The sequence below is a fragment of the Dromaius novaehollandiae genome, chromosome 4 (assembly GCF_036370855.1).
Source record: "Dromaius novaehollandiae isolate bDroNov1 chromosome 4, bDroNov1.hap1, whole genome shotgun sequence".
In the NCBI taxonomy this organism is placed as follows: Eukaryota; Metazoa; Chordata; class Aves; order Casuariiformes; family Dromaiidae; genus Dromaius; species Dromaius novaehollandiae.
Genome location: NC_088101.1, coordinates 84,631,334 through 84,650,656, shown reverse-complemented (window position 1 = coordinate 84,650,656; position 19,323 = coordinate 84,631,334). Strand labels below are relative to the sequence as shown.

At 44.9% G+C, this 19,323-nt stretch overlaps 1 protein-coding gene across 1 annotated transcript in view; it reads left to right on the top strand.

Moving 5' to 3' along the window:
• SMOX (spermine oxidase) overlaps positions 1-16,547 on the top strand; it is a 55,252-nt gene extending 38,705 nt beyond the window's left edge. Inside the window, exons 4-7 of the mRNA XM_026121786.2 lie at positions 3,842-4,015; positions 6,644-7,343; positions 14,586-14,746; positions 16,064-16,547. Of these exons, the coding sequence (XP_025977571.1) occupies positions 3,842-4,015; positions 6,644-7,343; positions 14,586-14,746; positions 16,064-16,201 (1,173 nt within the window). The 3' untranslated portion in view covers positions 16,202-16,547. The remainder of the gene's footprint in view (positions 1-3,841; positions 4,016-6,643; positions 7,344-14,585; positions 14,747-16,063) is intronic.
• The last annotated feature ends 2,776 nt before the right edge of the window (positions 16,548-19,323 follow it).

The window sequence follows — 19,323 nt, the reverse complement described above, 5'->3', positions numbered from 1 at the left end:
TTGCCAGTCCTGCTAGGACAACTGGGGGGTCCTGGGGCTGGGAGGGATTTAGGGCTCTGCCTGCCTCTAGCACATCTGCACAACCCGAAAGAGACGGGACAGGAGCCTGACCTCCATGCCAGCTCCCAGGTATCTGCAAAGGGCGGGAGGGAGTTGGTGAGTTTGACTAGTTAAACCCAGGTAACAAATTGCACTGCTTTGCCTGCCCAGGGATTTCACAGTCCACTAGCCAACTTGATTTAAAAAACATGCCTATTTTCACTTAGGCTTTTCAGTAAAGACATGATCCCTAAGGGCCTGCTTCCCAGGAACCCTCCCTTTAACTATCGGCTAATTAATGGCCTCGTTATCTGTCAGCTTTCTGCTGTGTGCTGCACAGTTTCTGGGGGAGGGATGCAGCCAAAGAATTGCAGTTTTCCACCCTTCTCACCCCCACCCTGTGCTGGGCTTGATGCCATCTCCCGTTAAACTCTAGTGCCTTGCCTTGTGTTATCGTAGAAGGCAGGACTGAAGGGCCACTGAGAGTCACCGTTCCCTCCCTGCCCCTCTATTGCACTGACAGATGTCTGGCTTAGTAACAGCATGGGCCTATCTCGTTCAGGGGTTTTGCTGACCGGGGATTAAGTCACTTGAGTTTTAAAGCCAAGTGAGGAAAAGACAATGCTAAGGATTGTCAGCCGCTCTGACAGGAAAGAGCGTGGATGGGGATGTGCTTTCCTGATCTCCTCCAGTGCTGAAAAACTTCTTTATTTAGATTTGTTCTTCCTAAGAGACTGCCTCTTCCTGTGGTAGATGAGCACATATGTATTAAACACGTGTAGATGGAAACCTCAGGGTAACAGAGAGGACATCCCTGGTAGAGCCCATCTTCTCTGCAGAGACTCCTGCCCCAATGCTGGTCAGAAAGGAGGTAGACTATCTAAGCCAAAGTGAAGCCATTTTAGGATTAAAGCCATTCAGTTAATTCTTTCTAATCTTTGTTGTTCAGCCACATTTCCCCTCAGGATTGTATGTAAATCCTCGGTGTTAGGGATAGCTGTCTGTCTGAAAAGGATAGTTGTTTGAGATGTTCTGCTTCTCTTGCGTCTGTTCATGGTTCTTGCAGGCATGCTTCTGGGACCACTTATAGTGCCCCAACCTAGAGGAGCTTCAGAGTGAGAGATGAGTGGATTGTTGCTTCGGGATGTGAGTTTCCCTGTAGTAGGAGCCGGGAGCAAACAGATGCAATCTGTCTTTTTTTTTTTTTTTTTTTTTCCCCCCTTCTCCTGCTGTGTCAGGTCTGTGATTAGAGAAAAAGAGATGAGTCTGGACTGTGTACGGTGTAGTTGTCCTTGCTGATGGGCATGGTGCCCTCAGTTTTGATGCATGGCCATTTTGTAGGGTAAATTATAAAATCAGCAGAATCTTTCAGCGGGTTCTTGACACTACCTTTCACCAGGCTTTACTTGATGTTTACAGCACAGGGAATTGTTCATTTCTGCTCTTTCCTCTGTTGGGCAATGAAGAATACAATGCTTAATAAAAACACACCCATGACTCACTTATCCTTTTGGCCAAGTGGTAACTGGGTTTTAATACAGCTTTGCTTGTCTTGTGAATGTGTTATCTGCTTATAGTGTGCAATCGGCTTATGAAAGCTGAGCTGCATGATGCTGACGCAAGGTCTATGCAGCTTGTACTTGTTGGAAGTGGTTTGGGCTTCGGAAATCAGACCTGAGAACCGTGGGATGTTGAAACTGCCAAAGAGCTTGTGGCATTGGGGGATAGAGAAGAGACCATTTCTTTTTTCTTTGCTGGAAGTCTTCACTTCAGTATGGGGCATTGCACCCAGCCTTTCTTACGTGAAAATCTTGGAATGGCTCCATGTCCAATCAGTGTCTGCAATTCTCTCCTGTCTTCAGCAGTTCCACTCATTTTTCTTATGACTACTTCTCCTCCCTTCTTTTATTTTCCTTTTTTCCCCACCTCTTTCACTTATTTTCTTCTTCGATTTCCTTGCCATCCCTTACTCATCCTCATCTACCGTCCTTCCCCCATTCGCTCACCTGCTCTCTCCTGCTCCTACCACTGCCATGCAGTTTCCTTCACCGCGTGCCCTTCCTCATTTTCCTTCCATTCTGCCTCCTCAAATACACTTTACTCCTAAAACCTGAGAGAAAATATAAATCGTATCAAGCTTCTGGGGAGCATGGGGGGGCGGCTGGACACTAAAACGTGGTGGGTTAGCCAAATCAGCAGAGAATGGGAAGCTTCAGGAGACTTTGATGGAGAGGATGGCGGAGTTTTGACAGCTTCCTACTAGGCCCTTACTTTCTAGTGGACTTTTCAGTGCTGGATACACCCAAATAATCTGTCTCCAAAAAGGAACATGAGTTGTGATCAAACCATCTTTGACAGGAAAAACTCAACAAGCAGGGATCTTGCCACTCTACTTGTAAAAGCACTGTGCAGCCCTGTGGCATGATGTAAATGAGAAGGTGACTCATTCTGGGCAAACACGTTATTAATGGGATGAGTTGCCCTTCTGTGAGGTACCGTATGAGAGCTTTCCTGTGTGATGTTACAAGGTTCCTCAGAGTTTTTCCATGGAAATGAAGGGCCATGATTCAACTTCAAGTTGGGAGAATCTTGCGGACAGAAGTACTTGTTGCTCCAGACAGCCACAAGCGGATGGCCAGGGTGGATGGTTGTTTTCTTGCTTTTAAGCAGCTTATACTGTGGAAAACTGGGGTAAAAAAAGTATCAGGAAGATCATCTTCAAAGAGGAATGATTTGTAAGAAAGGGATCTTTCTTACGGGTCCTTCTCAGGCTGACTCCTGGTGGTGGTGTGTTGAGGAAGTCTTTATTTTCCACGGATCTGTACCTTTTTTGTGCTCAACAAGTAAAATGTGTACGCATAAAAAATTCCTTTGCTAAGCCTGTGCTTGTTACTTCCTATTTTTCAGGTGACAACAGGAAAGTAAATATGAAACTGAATTCCCCCAGCCTGATGGATTCCTGGGCATTATTGCCAAACAGTTAGGATAATGGAGAGGGTGGAAAGGCTGGTTCCAGGTTAGAGCAGTCAAATGTCTGGGCCCTGCTACCTGAGAAGGGTTTTAAACATAGTCTGCACCAGGAATTGCACCTGAGACATTGAGGTTGGAGGAGAGAAGAGCTAGGAAGTGCGTGGGTCTTAGAGTTCACTCCCAGCAGACTCTGGGGAATGAGGTTGATCCAGGTTATGTCACTGCTCAGCAGAGTCAAAAATCACACATAGCAGACCCAAGCCTGCCCCATAGAAAAGCTGGGACAGGAATCTGGATCTCCTCAGATTAAAAATCTGCCCCCATTAACATCCTCAACTGTCCTTCTGGCACTCCTGTGGTGGTCTCTAGATGGAGATGCTTTGTAATCTGCCCTTACCTCAAGGCAGCTGGCTTACTGATCCAGCTGCCGTATCTAAACAGCTGGTCAAATAACAGGATTTAGCTCCTGAAAATGACAGGACTGTCTGGCCTGATCTTACGCCAGTGAGAGAACAGACATACTCAACATACGACTTAATAGTAATTAAACTATTGCAGGTGAGCAAGGGTGGCTTTTTGTGGCCATTTTCCTTTGCCTGGAGGAGGGAAGTGCTGATTCCTGTCGTCTTCTGACCAACAGAACTGTGGGTGCAACTTGGTATGGGGTTGGAACAGAGGGCCCAATAAACTGCTAAAGCTGATACAGAAGCCTGGATCTCCAGAGCTGGCAAAAGGATGTGACCTGGTTTTGGATGGAGGAAGAAGCATGCTGCGTGGGGCTTGGATTCTTCTGTGGATCACTTTGTCCATCTTTCTGTCCCGTCTCTGGCAGGTCTATAACCTGACTCAGGAATTCTTCCAGCGAGGTAAACCAGTCAATGCTGAGAGCCAGAATAGCGTGGGCGTCTTTACACGGGACGTAGTGCGCAAACGTGTCAAGGCCGATCCAGATGACACGGAGGCCGTCAAGAGGCTGAAGCTAGCCATGATCCAGCAGTACCTTAAGGTGTGTGTACACTTTGTTTGTTTGCTTTTACCAAGGGCAGATCCATCTTGTACCTCAGAGACCTGGCTAAGCCTTGCCCATCACTGAGGCATTGCTTTCAGTGGTCTCTTGCAGTTGGGGCAATTCATGTTTATATAGACAACTTTTCCTTTTGAGGCAGCTGCTAAGATAGTGGGCTGCAAGAAATAATACATTCGCTTGTTTTGTCTTTCTTTGAGCTTCCATATTTCTAATTAGAAGGATATTTCCTAAGCCTTGTTAAATTTTCTGGTGCAATGTAAAGTTTTCCTACCAACTGAAGCTAGTCTGTTGTCAGCTTCTTTGAGTAATGTGTTGTCTTGTGCCTTACTCCTGGGACCCCATGATGCAGCCAAAATATCTTTACCCCCTTCTGCCTCTGCCAAACCTCAGAGACCAGAAGAAATGTAAATTTGATACTAGTAATTTGCTGGGGAAGTCCCTGGAAAGCATCTTAAAGGTAAAGCAATAAAATCAAAGGCAGATTGTATAAACCCATGTCCTAATCCTTTTTCCTCACGGCTTCCCTAGTTCTTTTTATCTCCTTGATGCCTTGGCCTAAATGAGATCTCTGTGGGACGAGGACTTAATGCTGCATCAAGCACTCCACAAGTAAAGTGTAACAGTCGTTCCTATTTCAATTATAATGACTTAAAGGCTTATGAAATGAGGCAGGGGAGCCAAGCGGCACTCTGTGACGTGGGTAAGTATGTAGCATTCACTATTCACAGGTGGGAACCTGAAACAAAGAGAGATAAAGACCTGCTTGAGTCTCGCAGGAGGTCTGTGGTAACGCTGAGATTAGAACCCAGGTGTCCTGACCACTGTTCTGATCTGTCAGTGTCCTAACCCAAGACCTTGTGTAGCAGGGTATCTCCACAGTTGCCACGTAGTGACTAATTTATTGTGCTAGCCATGTAACGTTATCGATGCAGATGGTGTTAGTCATTTCACATACCTGATTTTTCTGGTGGTTACTTCTGTGGTTGCTGCAGCTGGAGACTTTTCTGTAACTCTTGCAAATCCCTTCTAATGTGTATTACCTGAGAATAACAAAGCTTCTGATACTTCAGATCAGAGCAGCTGCTGAGAGAACGTGGGTTAGCTGGTGTCTCAGCTGAAGTCCAGTCTTTGTAGTTGCCTGTTTCTCTCCCTGGTAACTGGTTTGTAGTCTTCCTTCATGGCTGGAGTAACCCAACAGGCCATCGCTGTTTGTCACCTTCATAGTGTGGAGTGTCCTGTGATCAGACAGGATGCTGCGTGATCCAGGGTGGTTAGTCAGCATGCAGGGTCTGTGCCAGTGGGCCAACAGCAGTGATACTGGGAGCTGGAGAGTGCTTGTCCTGCCATCAGATGGACTCAGAGGACAGGTCTTCAAGGCGTAGCTGCTGGCAACCTGGCCGAGTGGTTGCACCTTCTCAGTCCTTCACGGAGACACTGGGTAATGCCCAGGAAGGGGCATCCATCTGCGTGGATACAGTCGCAGGATCACGAGCAGCCTCTTCGCTGCCTGTGAACCACTCTAGTACAACTTTGATCTTTTTCTAAAAAGGAGCTTGACTTGTTTGTGTGACATCCTAGCCCCGCAGAGAGGTCCCTGCCCTGCACTAGGATGCTCCACAAGGAGAGGACACTGGGCTTTCCAGGCTTCTCAGCATAGATGTTACAGATCGGAAAGGCCTGAATAATTGGCCAGAGGGTGAGGCATGGATCTGTAATGCTCCCTCTGCCTAAAATGCTTGTTTAAAGAATTACAGTGGGAGAATGAATGTGACTCCGGTGATTTGAAGCCCACATTGTAAGATCACTATGTCCTGTGCATCAGCATTGTCAGTAGAAACTTATCACAAGTCAGGTCAAACATCCTGCTTTTGTTCCAGGGATTGATGCAAGCTACAGCTTTGCCTAATACTTCTGCTAACATTAACAAATAGGTTCCGAGTCTAAAGCTTTGATAACCACATTAAGTGAATCAGATGTAAGTGTCTCACATTCTGACATTTCCTTTCTCTATCTTATTCAGTTCCTTCTGTGTTGGATCCTCTCACCTATGCTGCAGATTGCTAGTTTGGTGGTTGCTAGCCACTTGACAGGGTGTTGAAATGTGCAGACAGCAGAAACAGCTGTCAAAAGTTTCTCATCTACTCATGGATCCTCATGGAATGGGAATGTTTAATAACATTGGGAAGAGCATCTGATTAACATGGCTCCAGCTTTTGTTCTAGCAGTACCAAGCAGCCAGTCCCTGGACACTGCAGTGGGGTTTTAAATGGAAGGAAATAGTCAGAATTATAACCCAGAATGATGCAGAAGCAGAGACATTGTCTCAAAGCTGTGGCTGATGCAACCAAAGCCAATGCAGCTTGTTACCATGACAAAATAAAAATGGTTTCTCTGATAGGAAGCAAGACTAAGGTTTTTTTTTAATTATTACTTATTTATTTTTCCACATCCTGTGACAAAATGCGTCTTTATTAGCAACAATAATGTAATTTAAGAGTGGGATTCAGGACTCCTAGCTTGTGCAGCTCCTGTGTGCCCTTGCAGTGTTGTGCTGTGGCAAAATGAGTTGCTTTTTGGCAATGTTGCTTTTGTGTTGCTTTTCCTTAGGTAGAGAGTTGTGAGAGCAGCTCCCACAGTATGGATGAGGTCTCGCTCAGCGAATTTGGGGAATGGACCGAAATCCCTGGGGCTCATCACATCATTCCTTGCGGTTTCATTAAAATCGTGGAGATTTTGGCCCGCTCCATTCCCGAGTCTGTCATTCAGCTCCGTAAGCCGGTCAAGTGCATCCACTGGAACCAGTCGGTCAGCAAGGAGATTGAGCAGGTGGCTGACCACAACAGTGACCTCCCTGAGGAGGACAAGGGCTCTGATGTCTTCGTGGAGTGCGAGGACTGTGAGTTCATCCCAGCTGACCACGTCATTGTGACTGTGTCTCTGGGAGTCTTGAAGAAACGGCATGAGAGCCTGTTTCATCCTCGCTTGCCCGAGGAGAAGGTGATGGCCATTGAGAAACTAGGAATCAGTACAACTGACAAGATTTTCCTGGAGTTTGAAGAGCCCTTTTGGAGTTCTGAATGCAACAGCATCCAATTTGTCTGGGAAGATGAAGCAGAGAGTGAGAGCTTGACCTATCCGGAGGAGCTGTGGTACAAGAAGATCTGCAGCTTTGATGTACTCTACCCACCAGAGCGGTATGGCTATGTGCTGAGTGGCTGGATCTGTGGAGAAGAGGCTTTGATTATGGAGAAGTGTGATGATGAAACTGTGGCAGAAACCTGCACCGAAATGCTACGAAAATTTACAGGTCAGCTGTGCTCTGGTTTCTTTGACAAGTGGAGAAGAGAGGGAGAGTGGGTCTGGGGTTTTGAATTACTACTGGGAAGGAAATGCATTAAATAACTTTTAGTCCTTTGGCATTTATATCCCCTTGGATGGGCTGCGCAAGTGCTTCCAATGTACCTGCTGCTGTAGGGGCTTATGTGCCTGAAAGCTACTTGCAGAGAGGCTGATAACCAGCTCAGGAAGTGGTGGGCTGAAGTGGACTCCACATACTCTGTTTTATTTAATCACAGATAACAAACACATCATCAGCTGGAGCTGTCAGAGTCAGGACTCCTGAGGACTGATCTCAGTAGTGGAAGGCAGCAGAGCTCTATTAAAGCTAGCGAGGTTGGATCAAATTAGATGAAATTCGGTCCTGAGATGTGGTCGTTGAATCACATCCCTGACTTCTGTTCACCATGAGGCCATGTGGAAATCTCATTGGCCAAGTGTCCATTGGTCTTGAGAGTTTCCATTTTGGTGCCTGACCTAACTTCCAAACCTTCAGACTGATTTCACAGGTGCTGAGTGCACATCGCGTTAAAGGCAGCAGCTGGAGCAGTACAGATCTTATGTGTGCTATGCTGAAAAAATCCAAGATGAGAGCACTAAAAGTTTTGGTACTTGAACAAGCCAGGCCTTAATTTGTCTGCAGTCACTTCTCTAGAGCTTGCACATCTTTCCAAGGAAGAGGCTTTGAGTGTCTACAGCGTTCTTTGTGATCCTCAGATGGAAGATACTGTACAAGTGTAAAGTGGTAGTTCTGAAAGGAATGGTGATTGATTCATTTAGCAGTTTTCAAAAAAGGATTTTTGATTTATACATAATTGCAAGCAATTATAAAAGCAATATGTTTTACAAGATTAGATGTATCTTATATTATTCTAGAGATCAGTCTCCTGATTAAGCTATTTTTATCTATTAGCCTGTGTTAGCCAAATGTCAGTATCCAGCAAGTCTCCAGCCTTCCCCACTTCTCCGTGGACCTCCAGTTATCTGGAGAAATTTACCTTCACGCGTTTAGCTTTCCCTTCTGCTTACAGACCGTTTGCTACAGACAGTGCTGAGGTCTAGAGAAACGGTCCTGGAAACTGAGGACTACCCGCATAACTGGCTACTGCCAGAAGAGATACTACGTCTTACTAGCCTCTTTAGAAATTGTAGGGTAGACTTTGGTTTCAGAAACTCTAATGCTGAGACCAAAATTAAATCCCAGTTTCAGCCACCACCATAAGTAGTGACTTTATGTTGGAGAATGAAGCTGTGGCTTATCCTCTGTTTCTGACACCTCTGCTCCTGTAGCCAGGCAGCTTCTGGTTCCTGAGCTGTGGGGCCTTTTGTTTTGTTTTTTAGCGGTATTGGATATCCCTATGTTATATTGCAGTATTAGTACGTACTTGCCTCCTTTCCTCCTGACCTCGGCAGGCCAGCTGCTGCCCGATGCAAGCATAGCAGGAGGCTTTTCTGCTCTTCAAGGCCAAGTCGTTCCAGTGATGACATCTCCCAGAGTGTATAAACAACCTTGTTTGCAGCTCTTCTTGCTTAAACACCCCCCCCCCTTTTTCTTTTCTAAAATACCTTGATTCATTTTCGAGAATTTCTTTAGGTCTTTCTTGCTGTAGCAAATGGGAGTGTTCTCTACCTCTTCCTTCCTGTGCTCCTTTGCTGTTTTTATAGTTATTGTTATTGTTTGCATGTGTTGGACGTTCCTCTCTTCCTCTCGGGCTGGAAGTATGTTGGCACCGTGCTGTCAGTACGTGCTGCGGTTGCTGTTCCTGCACCTGGTCTCTGTCCATCAGACTGTTCAGCAGCATGAGCTCCATCTCAGCCTTTTGCTAATCCTGAGTTATCTAACCCTGAAGCAATTCAGGCTGAATTTACCAGGGCCTTGCCCTGTAATGTACCTTTTTTGCGTAAACTGAGAGGTCCCCTCTTTCAGCTGCTCAGAACTGCAAGGAGAACCCCTGTCCTTGGAGCACCCATTGCACAACGTGGCCCATTCCATTTTTTCCCAAAAAGCTTGTTAGTTTGTAGTTGGGTTTATCTGCAGTTACCCTTGCTCCCCCATTTTCCTTGGGGGCTTCACGAGAGAAGCAATACCTCCATAATAACTGGACCAGGTGCAAGGACGTATGGTGTTCTCCACTAACTCGTTCCACTGGGCATGTGAGAATGGGTTAGACCATCACCCCAAGGGCCAAAGTACACCTAGCCATGAGGAGTGCTGCCAATAACGGTGAGATGTGGAGCAGAAGGACACAGAAACAAGTAAATCTGTGTCCAGGGATCCAGAGAAGCCTCTGGACTGTTGTCCCTTTTCTAGGAGTCCTGATCCTACACTTCATCTTGGAGCTTGTCTATCTCATGGCTGAACTGCTTATTCAAGGATATCTGGCACCGAGTCTTGGAGACTTGAGGCTTAAGTTGTCTGCACATTTCCAAATGAGTGGGCTCCTGTGTACAGCAGAGCGAGCCCTTCTCTTTCCTGGAAAAGAATCATGTTTTGAAGTCCTCTAAGTAAGAAGCTCTAGAACATCAGTTAACAATAGTTTTTTTCAGCAGATTTATTTTTTTGGAGAGGGGAACAAAGCAGCCTTCTATCTGTGATCTAATTGTAGACACTTCTGGATGTGACCAGTACACTCTGTTCTACTTAGCACCACCAACTCCAACTTTTAAAGGGTTTTCCACCACCCAGCTTCATGCAAGTCAGGGGACTGAGTTGGGAGACTAGTTTCCTTAACTTCTGTGCTCAGTGTGAAGAGAAGCTCTTCCATAAGGCAGTTCAGATCTTCCACACCTCATTTGGTGCTCCAAGACATCTTCTGAAGAAGTCTTTCTCTGCTGAGTATAAGAGGGAGCCTTAGGACTACTATTCAGTAATGAAAGTAGGTAGCATTAACCTTTTGTATGTTCACTTCATGCTTTGTAGCTTGCGTGTTCTGGGTATAAAGGCTCCAACTTTCCTAACTCACCCTCTTTTAAAGACTTAATGCATTAATCATGTGAGTTCCTGTCTTCAGCTGTGTTTTTCTGATCCATTGCCTTGGTCCATTACCCACCCTGACTTCAGAGGGTGTTGGACCAGTCCTACGTTAAATCCTTTCTTTTAGGTTGAGTGTTATTTTAACCTGGGAATTTCTGTCCACGAGGAGATTATTTGCCTCTGTGACCTTATATTTCACATGCAGGTTAGTGTAGTGGATTATCTGGCTTTGCTGTGAAAGCTCTCAGGATCGTTCTAACATAAGAACCATTGACAATTACAGCTCTTCAGAGCTGCATGGCTGAAAAGCGTAGCATCCTCTAAACCTGATTAAATGTGTTGCCGTTAAACAAGTAGATGTCTTGTACGAGTTTCTTTGTTGGCTAAGTTGTGAGAGTTAGAAGCCAGAGGGTAATAATTGCAGGCCTACTTCCCTCTGAAGTACTCGAATTTGTCAAGCTGAGCCTGGAGGTGTTGTGTTCTTGCTGGGAGAGATGCTTTGTTCTTTCTGCTTCCAATGTACTTTCCGGGTCTCGTAGTGAGTATGAGCTTTTAGCTTTCTCAGTTGTCCCTATTTTCTGCAAGGGGTTTCCACACTTCCATCTCCATGCACATGGTAGACTCCCTGCAGTATTATAAGGCAGAATTTCCAAAGATATTCAGAGATAGAGCAGAGCAGATCACATACCTAAGGTGCTTTGAACCTGGTCAGAGCAGCTTCATGGTGCCTCATTCCCACATTTCAAAACATTGATCTGAAGGCTTTGCACTGACTCCAGTGGTCCTCATAGCTTTAGATGAAGATCACCAGATTTCGGAGAAGCTTGAATCCAAACCTATTTCTATGAGAAACTGATCTAGAGAGAGTTGGCTGTGAGAGGAGCTTAGGCCCTCTGCTTGCAGGCAGACACCTCAATTTGGGTGTGTTAATTTAATTAAGATCTAATCTTGTGATCATCCTGTGTTTCATAATCAGCCCAATAACCAATGAATATGTGTAGCCATATCTCCCAGTAGTTGAATAAAGAGTGGATATTTGAGGTGCATGGATTTATTTTCCATAACTTGGTAAGTATGAGTTTGTGTCATAAAAGTGCGTGCCCTCCTGTTTCAGTAATGATTGAAGTCCTTTTTTAGCCATTCCGTCTCTGTTTGGACAGTGAATCTGTGCTCAGTTCTTAGAAGTTTTCACATCTATATCCATTAAGTTACTTTTATGTGTAGCTACAGAGAAGCAGCCCACATGTTTACTCATCTATTTAAAAGCAGACTGAGGAAGCCCAGTTAAATGTATTATTTGAAACAGTCTGGCTGTACCAGTCATTGTAGATTCTGCCTTGCAAAGAACAGGTCAGGACTAGAGCTTGCTTTGTGTCTTCCTTTGTGACCTTCTACCAAGCTCCCTCCTCTCTACATGCTGCTGAAATGACTTTTCTCTGTGGAAACAGTTGGGAGATAACGTGAATCTTTGACTGGTGTTTCCCAAGCTTCCCACCCCAAAGATAACTGGTTCCTCATCTAACTAGTGCATAAATTCTCATTTGTAGAGGCATGATAGTTGCCACTCTTTGCAGTCTTGCAAGCCGGTAGGCAAAGGGAGGGTGGGATAGTGGTTGAAGTGGGGTAGTATAACAGGGGATGTGGGATTTCTTGGGCTCTGACACAGACGTGGATCATGTTCATGTGGTCTGATGTGCTGAAGAACTTTGAGCTAGCTCACGTGAGCTAGTCCATCCACACCATGCAGCGTGATGCTGGGGGAGAAGATTGGCTTCAGTTCTGGGAGCTATACAGCTGCATTAGTACCCAGGTTCCTTAACGCTGCTCCACACTGTCCACTGCCTCAGGCATCTCTACGTGAAGCTCTGCCATCTGACCAAGGCTGCATTCTTCATTTTGCTGTGCCACGGTTTCCCCTGTGATGAAGTGGCTATGTTAAGAATCGTTCCCTGGTGGGAATGCTGCTGTTTACCTCCTTGTATGCACATGGGAAACCATGGGAAATCATAGAGAGATACAAAGCTGTTGTTTTAACTAGAGTCTAAATGATTGAATCTATTAAATATTGCTGATTTACACAATTGCTGATTGGGCTGATGGCCACACAAACCCTTTTGTTAACAAATTCAAGTCTTCTAGGAGTTCTTTACCCTTATTTGCAGGCTGCCGAAGAGTCAATAAAGGAGCTGGTTCTGATGTATCCCTGCCCTCGTCTCATTGCTTGTAACACTGTGTGTTCCCAGTGTTACCATCTTTTTATCATCATCTTACACATTGACTCCTGCACTGAAAATCTTCTTGGTACTGTGACAGTGAGAACATGCGCTAGCTACATAAAAGGCATCACCAGCCCTTTGCAGTCTCCTCTTATTTGAAAAATCATTGAGTAACAGTTTTTGTGAAATGGAATGTGATGGAAGACTTCTTTGGCCCCGTTTTCTCTTGTGTTGTCTAACAGCATTCATGGTGTGTTCTCCTGGGCTTTCCCACAGCCCTTGAAAATAAAAAGTGATAACTGTTCCCTTGACACATCTGGGAGCTCCCTGCTCTCGGAGCCCCTTGGGCTTTTCACTTCCATCCCAGGCATTCCTGCTTCGAAGATTTTTGGAAGAGCCTACTTTAGATGTTTTGTTATGCCAAGTTTATACTCCTCAAACAGCATCCAGTTGTAGAATGTGTTTATTGGTAGGGCATATTTATTTGCTAGTCTGTGCCATATTTTGATCTGGAGGTTGGTGGTTAGAAAGTGTTGACAATATATTGCAGCAGGCCAGCCATGCTCTGAAGCAACCTTTTTCTGTATGGCTTGTATTTCATAGTTCTGTTAGGCACACAATACTCCTAAAAGGGGTAGCTGAACCAGGGAACTAACCTGCTTTTGATTTTAAGGGTCTAAAGGCATGACTAAATATATAATTAATATAATGCCTAGCTAGTCCTTATAGTTGTATTTTCACTCCCTCTGTAAGTCCCAGTGCAGAAAGTGGGGGAGTTTAGATTATGTTCTCAGTAGGCTAAGCATGCTTGAGTGTCACAGAGTCAGGGTCTGTGTAAGACACAGAAATGTTCCAATTACTCCTACTGCTTGTGCTGACAGTCTCCTAGACTTGAATGAAGTAGCTGAACCTTGCCGGGATATGTGAGGTTGCCTCAAGGGTGGCCTGAAGGGTGGGTCTGAGCTCTTCTACGGAGAGAATTCCACTTCATTATAATTCTCCATGTCCCATCCCTCCCATTTCCCAGGCTAGATACAATCACAGGACTCCAACAAAATCTCAGTCAGCGACACTGACCGAGATGGTCTCAAGCTGTCTTAGCAAGAGGCTCTCCAAAGTATGCCCCTCTGTATTTGAGTTCTAGCTGGGCTGTGGTGCTAGGAGATGGGCTGCCTTAGCTACAAGCCCTGGGTCCCATGTGCTCCTGTAGTCTTTGGGGTGGGATGATCATGGCACTATCATTGGTTCACTCAAGTGCTCCTCCTGGGTCCAACATATGTTGAACTCCTGCAGCCATCTAGAAGCCCTGCTTCCAGCCTCGTAAGCATTCTTTCACTTCAGTGTGCATCCCCCAAAATGGATCTGTTGGATTTTAGATCAACTTTGGGAGGTGACCAGGTAAAAGTAAGGAATACTTCGAGTATTCCTTAATAATAATTCGAGTAAGGAATACAGGTTTGGAGAACTTTCTGTCAGGTTTTCCCACACCTCTGCAGAATGAAGATTTGCCTTCTTCTTTGTCTTCTTCTTCTTACACCCTTATCTCCATTACTCTCTGGAGGTGCATCTCTCTCACCAGACTACCTAAATAGCTAGTTTAGACTGGGCACCCAACTAAATGGCTAAAATGAATGATACATGTGATGACTTGATCACCACCATGCTCTCCAAGGCAAATGAAACCAGGAAATGCTATATATTTTCAGCCAGACTGTGTCCGGGGTTATCTGGAGCTTCCCAATCTCTGTAGAGCGTAAGCATCTTAACAGTCTTTCGCAAAATGGAAGGCTACAGGGAAGACGACTGGCATTAAAAGGGATGCTATTTCTATTATATAGATATTTAGAACTCAGCCATAAAAAAGAGATCTGTTTTAGGGCATCTTCCATGCAGTCCACAGGCTCTTGTCAGGATGTATTTTCAGTAAATCGGTCTGAGTACATGCTACCCCACACCTTGCACCGATGTTACCATGTTTTCTCTCTGACCCTGTCTTAGTTTTTTGTCTTCTCTTGGTTTCCAGGGAATCCAAACATTCCGAAACCTCGCCGGATCCTGCGGTCCTCCTGGGGCAGCAATCCCAACTTCCGTGGATCCTACTCTTATACCCAAGTTGGGTCTAGTGGGGCTGATGTAGAGAAACTTGCTAAGCCACTGCCTTACGCTGAAAGCTCCAAAACTACTGTGAGTATGGCCCAAATTGGCCCTGTGGCGAGAAGACTAACATGACGCTGGGAGGGGGGTTGAAAGAAATGCTGTCTGATTGGGCCTCCAGTGATGTGTTTTCCATTTATTTTATACATACCCCTCTGGATGAATGCCTGTAGGATTTTACCTCTTTAATGACTGGAATCCCAGCACTTCAGGGAATCCCCTCAGCTCTCTCTAAAATTATCGAGAGCTGGGCATCTGTGTGGCTATTGCTGCCGGGTAATTGTGATCTCTGTTTTGATGACTTTTGTCCTCATATGCTCAGTTTAAAATTGCTTAGGAAGGCACATGTTATTCTAATGTGAAGTGTAGTCTGGGTGTGTAGCATTAAATGCATGACCACTGCTAAGGGCTAATTCTGAAGGTATCAGAGCAGCGTATCAGGAAATCCTTCTGTGCTGGCAGTAGAGGGTTAGGGAAGTCCAGCTCTTGGCTGAGGAATTGTGCATTGGTAGGGGACAGTGAATTTGTTCCTCAGATACTGCCGTTGCTTTTTGAATATGGCATGAAGACTAAGAGCACACATGGAGGTAGTTACCACAGCTCAGCTGATGAACAGTAACGCATTAAGCCAAAGTCACTCCATCATTCAGGGTGATGTGTCCCTAGCCAAAGATGATGGATGAATGAATATGCAACCCCCAAACAGCTGGCTACTTCCTCTGCCCAGAGCCTGAGCCCACCATGTAATTTTGTAGAGCACAGAAATCCGTTAAAAAGATAACAGGAGTTTTAGGAGACTTTCAGAGCCTCTCAGCAGATCTCTGCTTCTCAGGGAAGTGAGGAATCTGAAATCTCTGCCTCAGAACGGAGTCAGCACCAATTTTAGCAAACGCCTAACTATTGACATAAGGGACAGTGCTTACTCCTACCCTGCCGGTTTTGAGACAGACCTATCTTTCCTTCTGAAATTGCAGTCCTGAAAAAAAAAAAATCTGTAATGCCCAAAAGGCTAGAGCGTAATTCGGGGGAGCAAGGGGCAGAGTCAGCGGAGGAAGCTAGGTGCTCAGTGAGCTGCGTAGCTGTTTGAGGGTATTGGAGCAACCTCGCTCCAGGACGGTGCTGTGGCCCTGCAAACAGCACGGTGTGGGTATGCTGACACGCGTGAGCTTGTATTCTCAGCCGTGTGCTGTCCCTGCCTCTGTAGCCCACCACGTTGGGAATTTGAGAACCAGCACTCAAAAAACATCGGTGTCAACTCACGGGAATAGAAAGTTCTGTCCCCTTTTTGCCTCATTCCTGCTCGACTGTTACCGCTGCTGAGCTTTGTGCTTGTCTCCCCCTCTGCAGCCGATGCAGGTGATGTTTTCCGGGGAGGCCACTCACAGGAAGTATTATTCCACGACCCATGGTGCTGTGCTTTCTGGGCAGAGGGAGGCCGCTCACCTCATCGAAATGTACCAGGATCTCCTACAGCGCCGGAGCTGAAGGGCCCTGTGTTTGAGACCACCACCAACTCCCGGCTCCTTCTGCAGGTGTGTCGAGGGGTTCTTTCGTATTTCAGTTCCCAGTAGAACAACCTTTATCTTTTTATATTAAAAAAAAAGGCCCTAACTGTTTAAAAACTTAGTCACCAGTAGCTTCATTTCCATGTGCTGTATCGTTAACAGGGAAGGGTGCTCTTTCTGTCTGGTAAGCTGTTCCTTTGTCATCTTAATTCTAACCGCACTTGCAGTGCCTATCAGTTTTTTTTTCTTCTTTCTGTATTGTAAGTGCCTTCAATACTAAAATAAATGTTGTAATAAAAAAATTGGGTGTTTTGGTAGTTCTTGGACATTCTGCTCAGTATCTCATTTCTTTTTTTTTCAACGTATTATAAAAAATAGGGTTTTTCTCCTTTCTACAAAATCTGGAGTAGGAGGATCCTGAGATAGATCTGGATATTCAGTACGTTATTCACTCTGCATTTGAGGAGCCTCACTGCAGAGACACACGCATTTATCTTGTCCAGATTAACTCTAAACTCACTCTGTTCAACTTAGTTCAGTCCATTTGTGGAAAGATATAAGAGGAACCGGAACGCAGCAAAGTGGAAGGGTGGGCATCCTTAGGGAAAGCAGCATCTGAGACTGTGTCTGCATTTGGTCTGGAGAAGTATTGTTGTTTTGAAGGGAATGTCCTTGTCATCCCTGCTTTTCAAAAATCGATGTGTGCTCAGGTGGAAGCAGTTTTTCCTCTGTGTTTGGGCAGATAGGCCAATGCTGCTGAACTGCAAGAAGACGAAACACCAGTGCCGAAGAGTAAGAAATGTGTGGCAAGGTGTGTTTTTGAGCCTGCTAACTCTTCCTCGTGTGAGCTGGACAGCCCGTCTCCATCTGAAGAGCACCTCAGGCAATGACACTTCTTGCAGTGACTCAGTCAAGTTGCTAGAAAATTCACTCAAGTTTGTTTGAAAAAAATAGCTACAAACACAGTTGACTAAAAAGGGGAATTTATTGAGAAAAAGTTTTGAATTAGCTTGGGGTAAATGAATAAAGATAATGTAACAAGCCTGTCCTAATGTGCGCCACTTAAAACTTCCAGGAGACAGCTAGGCTGAAATTTATCTTCTAAGTAGAGAGACAAACTGTCTCCCACTAGAGCCTAACGATAATCACTTGTAGCAAACTGTAGTGGAAAAAAATAATTCTATGTACAGTATCAGGAGTTTGTTGTATAGAAGGTGCTTTGTGTCGAAAAACCTCTCAGAACCGGGGTTTTCCAATGGTGGTTCTAATTCCAGCAATGTAGTCTGGACCAAAAAGGTCTGGTTAGTGCAAAGCTAGCAGGACTGTAACAAATGGGAAACTGTGTGCTGTGTTCTGCAAGTTGGTTCGAAGAATAGTCAGTGAGTTTAATAAGAGAATTCTCTATTGACCTAAATAGGCTTCCTGAAAAGAAACTTGCTGTTTATTTAAAAAATGGGTTATAGCTTTAGTCGCTGAAGCATGTGTGTGTGTGTGTGTTTGTGTACATACTTTGTTTCTGTCAAAAGTTTTTCTGACTGTGTAGGCAAGTATTTGCCAGGACGTATGTTTCTTTGTTAAAATGTAAGCTAAACTTTTTGAAAGCCAACTTCCAGTATGTCCTAAAGACGAGTTGGGTACAGACTCAGGAAACCTGCAGCTTTCACAGGTCATCACTGTTTGCAATTGCTTGGGATCTCTCGAATTGTGTGGGTTTAGAGAGGAAGAAGACTTTGGATAACTCTTTCTGGCTTTGAGCCTTTACCCAGACTGGAAGCACTCAGTCCTGCTACAGCAAATGCAGAATACACTTGTCTATCTGCTGCACCACCCAGCATGCATTTTATGAGCTATGGTACATCTAGGCCAATATCTTGTTTCTGGGAGTGAATGGCATTTCATATTCTGGTGTCATTCTGGGACTGACACTTGAATCCTCAGAGGATGTTTTCTTGATAGGAGGCTCTGTGGCATGAGAGTTTGTAGCTCTTGCACTTTTGAATCTTACCTTTGGGCAAATGCCTGTGCCTGCTGCAGAAGCAGATGTTTAACCCCAGTAACATTTAGCTCTGCTTTTCCCTTGGGGTAACAGCTTCCTTGTGGACTTGTATGTACAAATGTGTCCCTTCGTTAGTGAGTCAATTTGTTGCTTTGATTGCATGTCCTGGCTTAACATGAATGCTCTCCCACAGTCTAAACAGCCCTGGAACTTTGCAGATGTGTGTCAGCAGGCACAGATGTTAGTAACTAGCAAGGTTTTGTCTTGACCTTATGAAAGGTGCCTTCTGGAAAGAAGAAAAATAAATGATTTTTTCTTTAGAGATATAAATCCTGGGGCTTTTGTTTTTTTCTTTTTTTTTTTTTTTAAGTCAAGTAAGCAAAATGAAGACATCAGATTAGTTTTAAATGTCTCAACAGTATTCTTCCAAAAAAAGTTTGCAGGATGAAGTGGACACGTGTTTAGCTGTTGCCTTATCTCTTTGCATTTCATTTGTCCATCTGGCTGGCTGCCGGCCAAGGGTTCATGCAGGGAGTAAAGTGAGGGATGTGTCTATTTTGGCATCTGTTAGCCCTAGTGAAGTGGGAGTATTCTCTTTGTGCCTTTCTGTGAATCAGCTGTGACGGGATTCATGTTGCTTAACTGCAGCTATTTAGAAGTGGGATGTTCAGTTAATAAATTAATTACAGAGGGTCCTTCTAGAGTCAACAAAGAAAGGAAAAAGAGAGAGAGAAACCTTTCCAGAGTTTGAGTCAGCTCATCCCAAGATAGATGTCCTCTGGGCACATAAAGCTATGAGCCAGGAAAAGCCAGAGGACTGTTGCTTTCTCCTATAGCTTCTTTATCATGGCAAATCCAAGAAGAGCTACTGTGCTGGTAATTCATCAGGGTTTCAGAGCTCCTTGTTCTCCTGTTTGCAGGCAATATGATGGTTGTGTCTGGTTTTGCTGAATAGGAATCTATGCCAGTGCTCACTGAAATGTTACATCTGAACACATTCCAGTGTGAATGTCCTTGGAGCTTGGCTATTAATGAAGGATCTTCTTTCTCGAGCTTGTTTCTCCCAAGGCCATGTGTCATTTAGCTTTGGGGCCTAGCATACACCT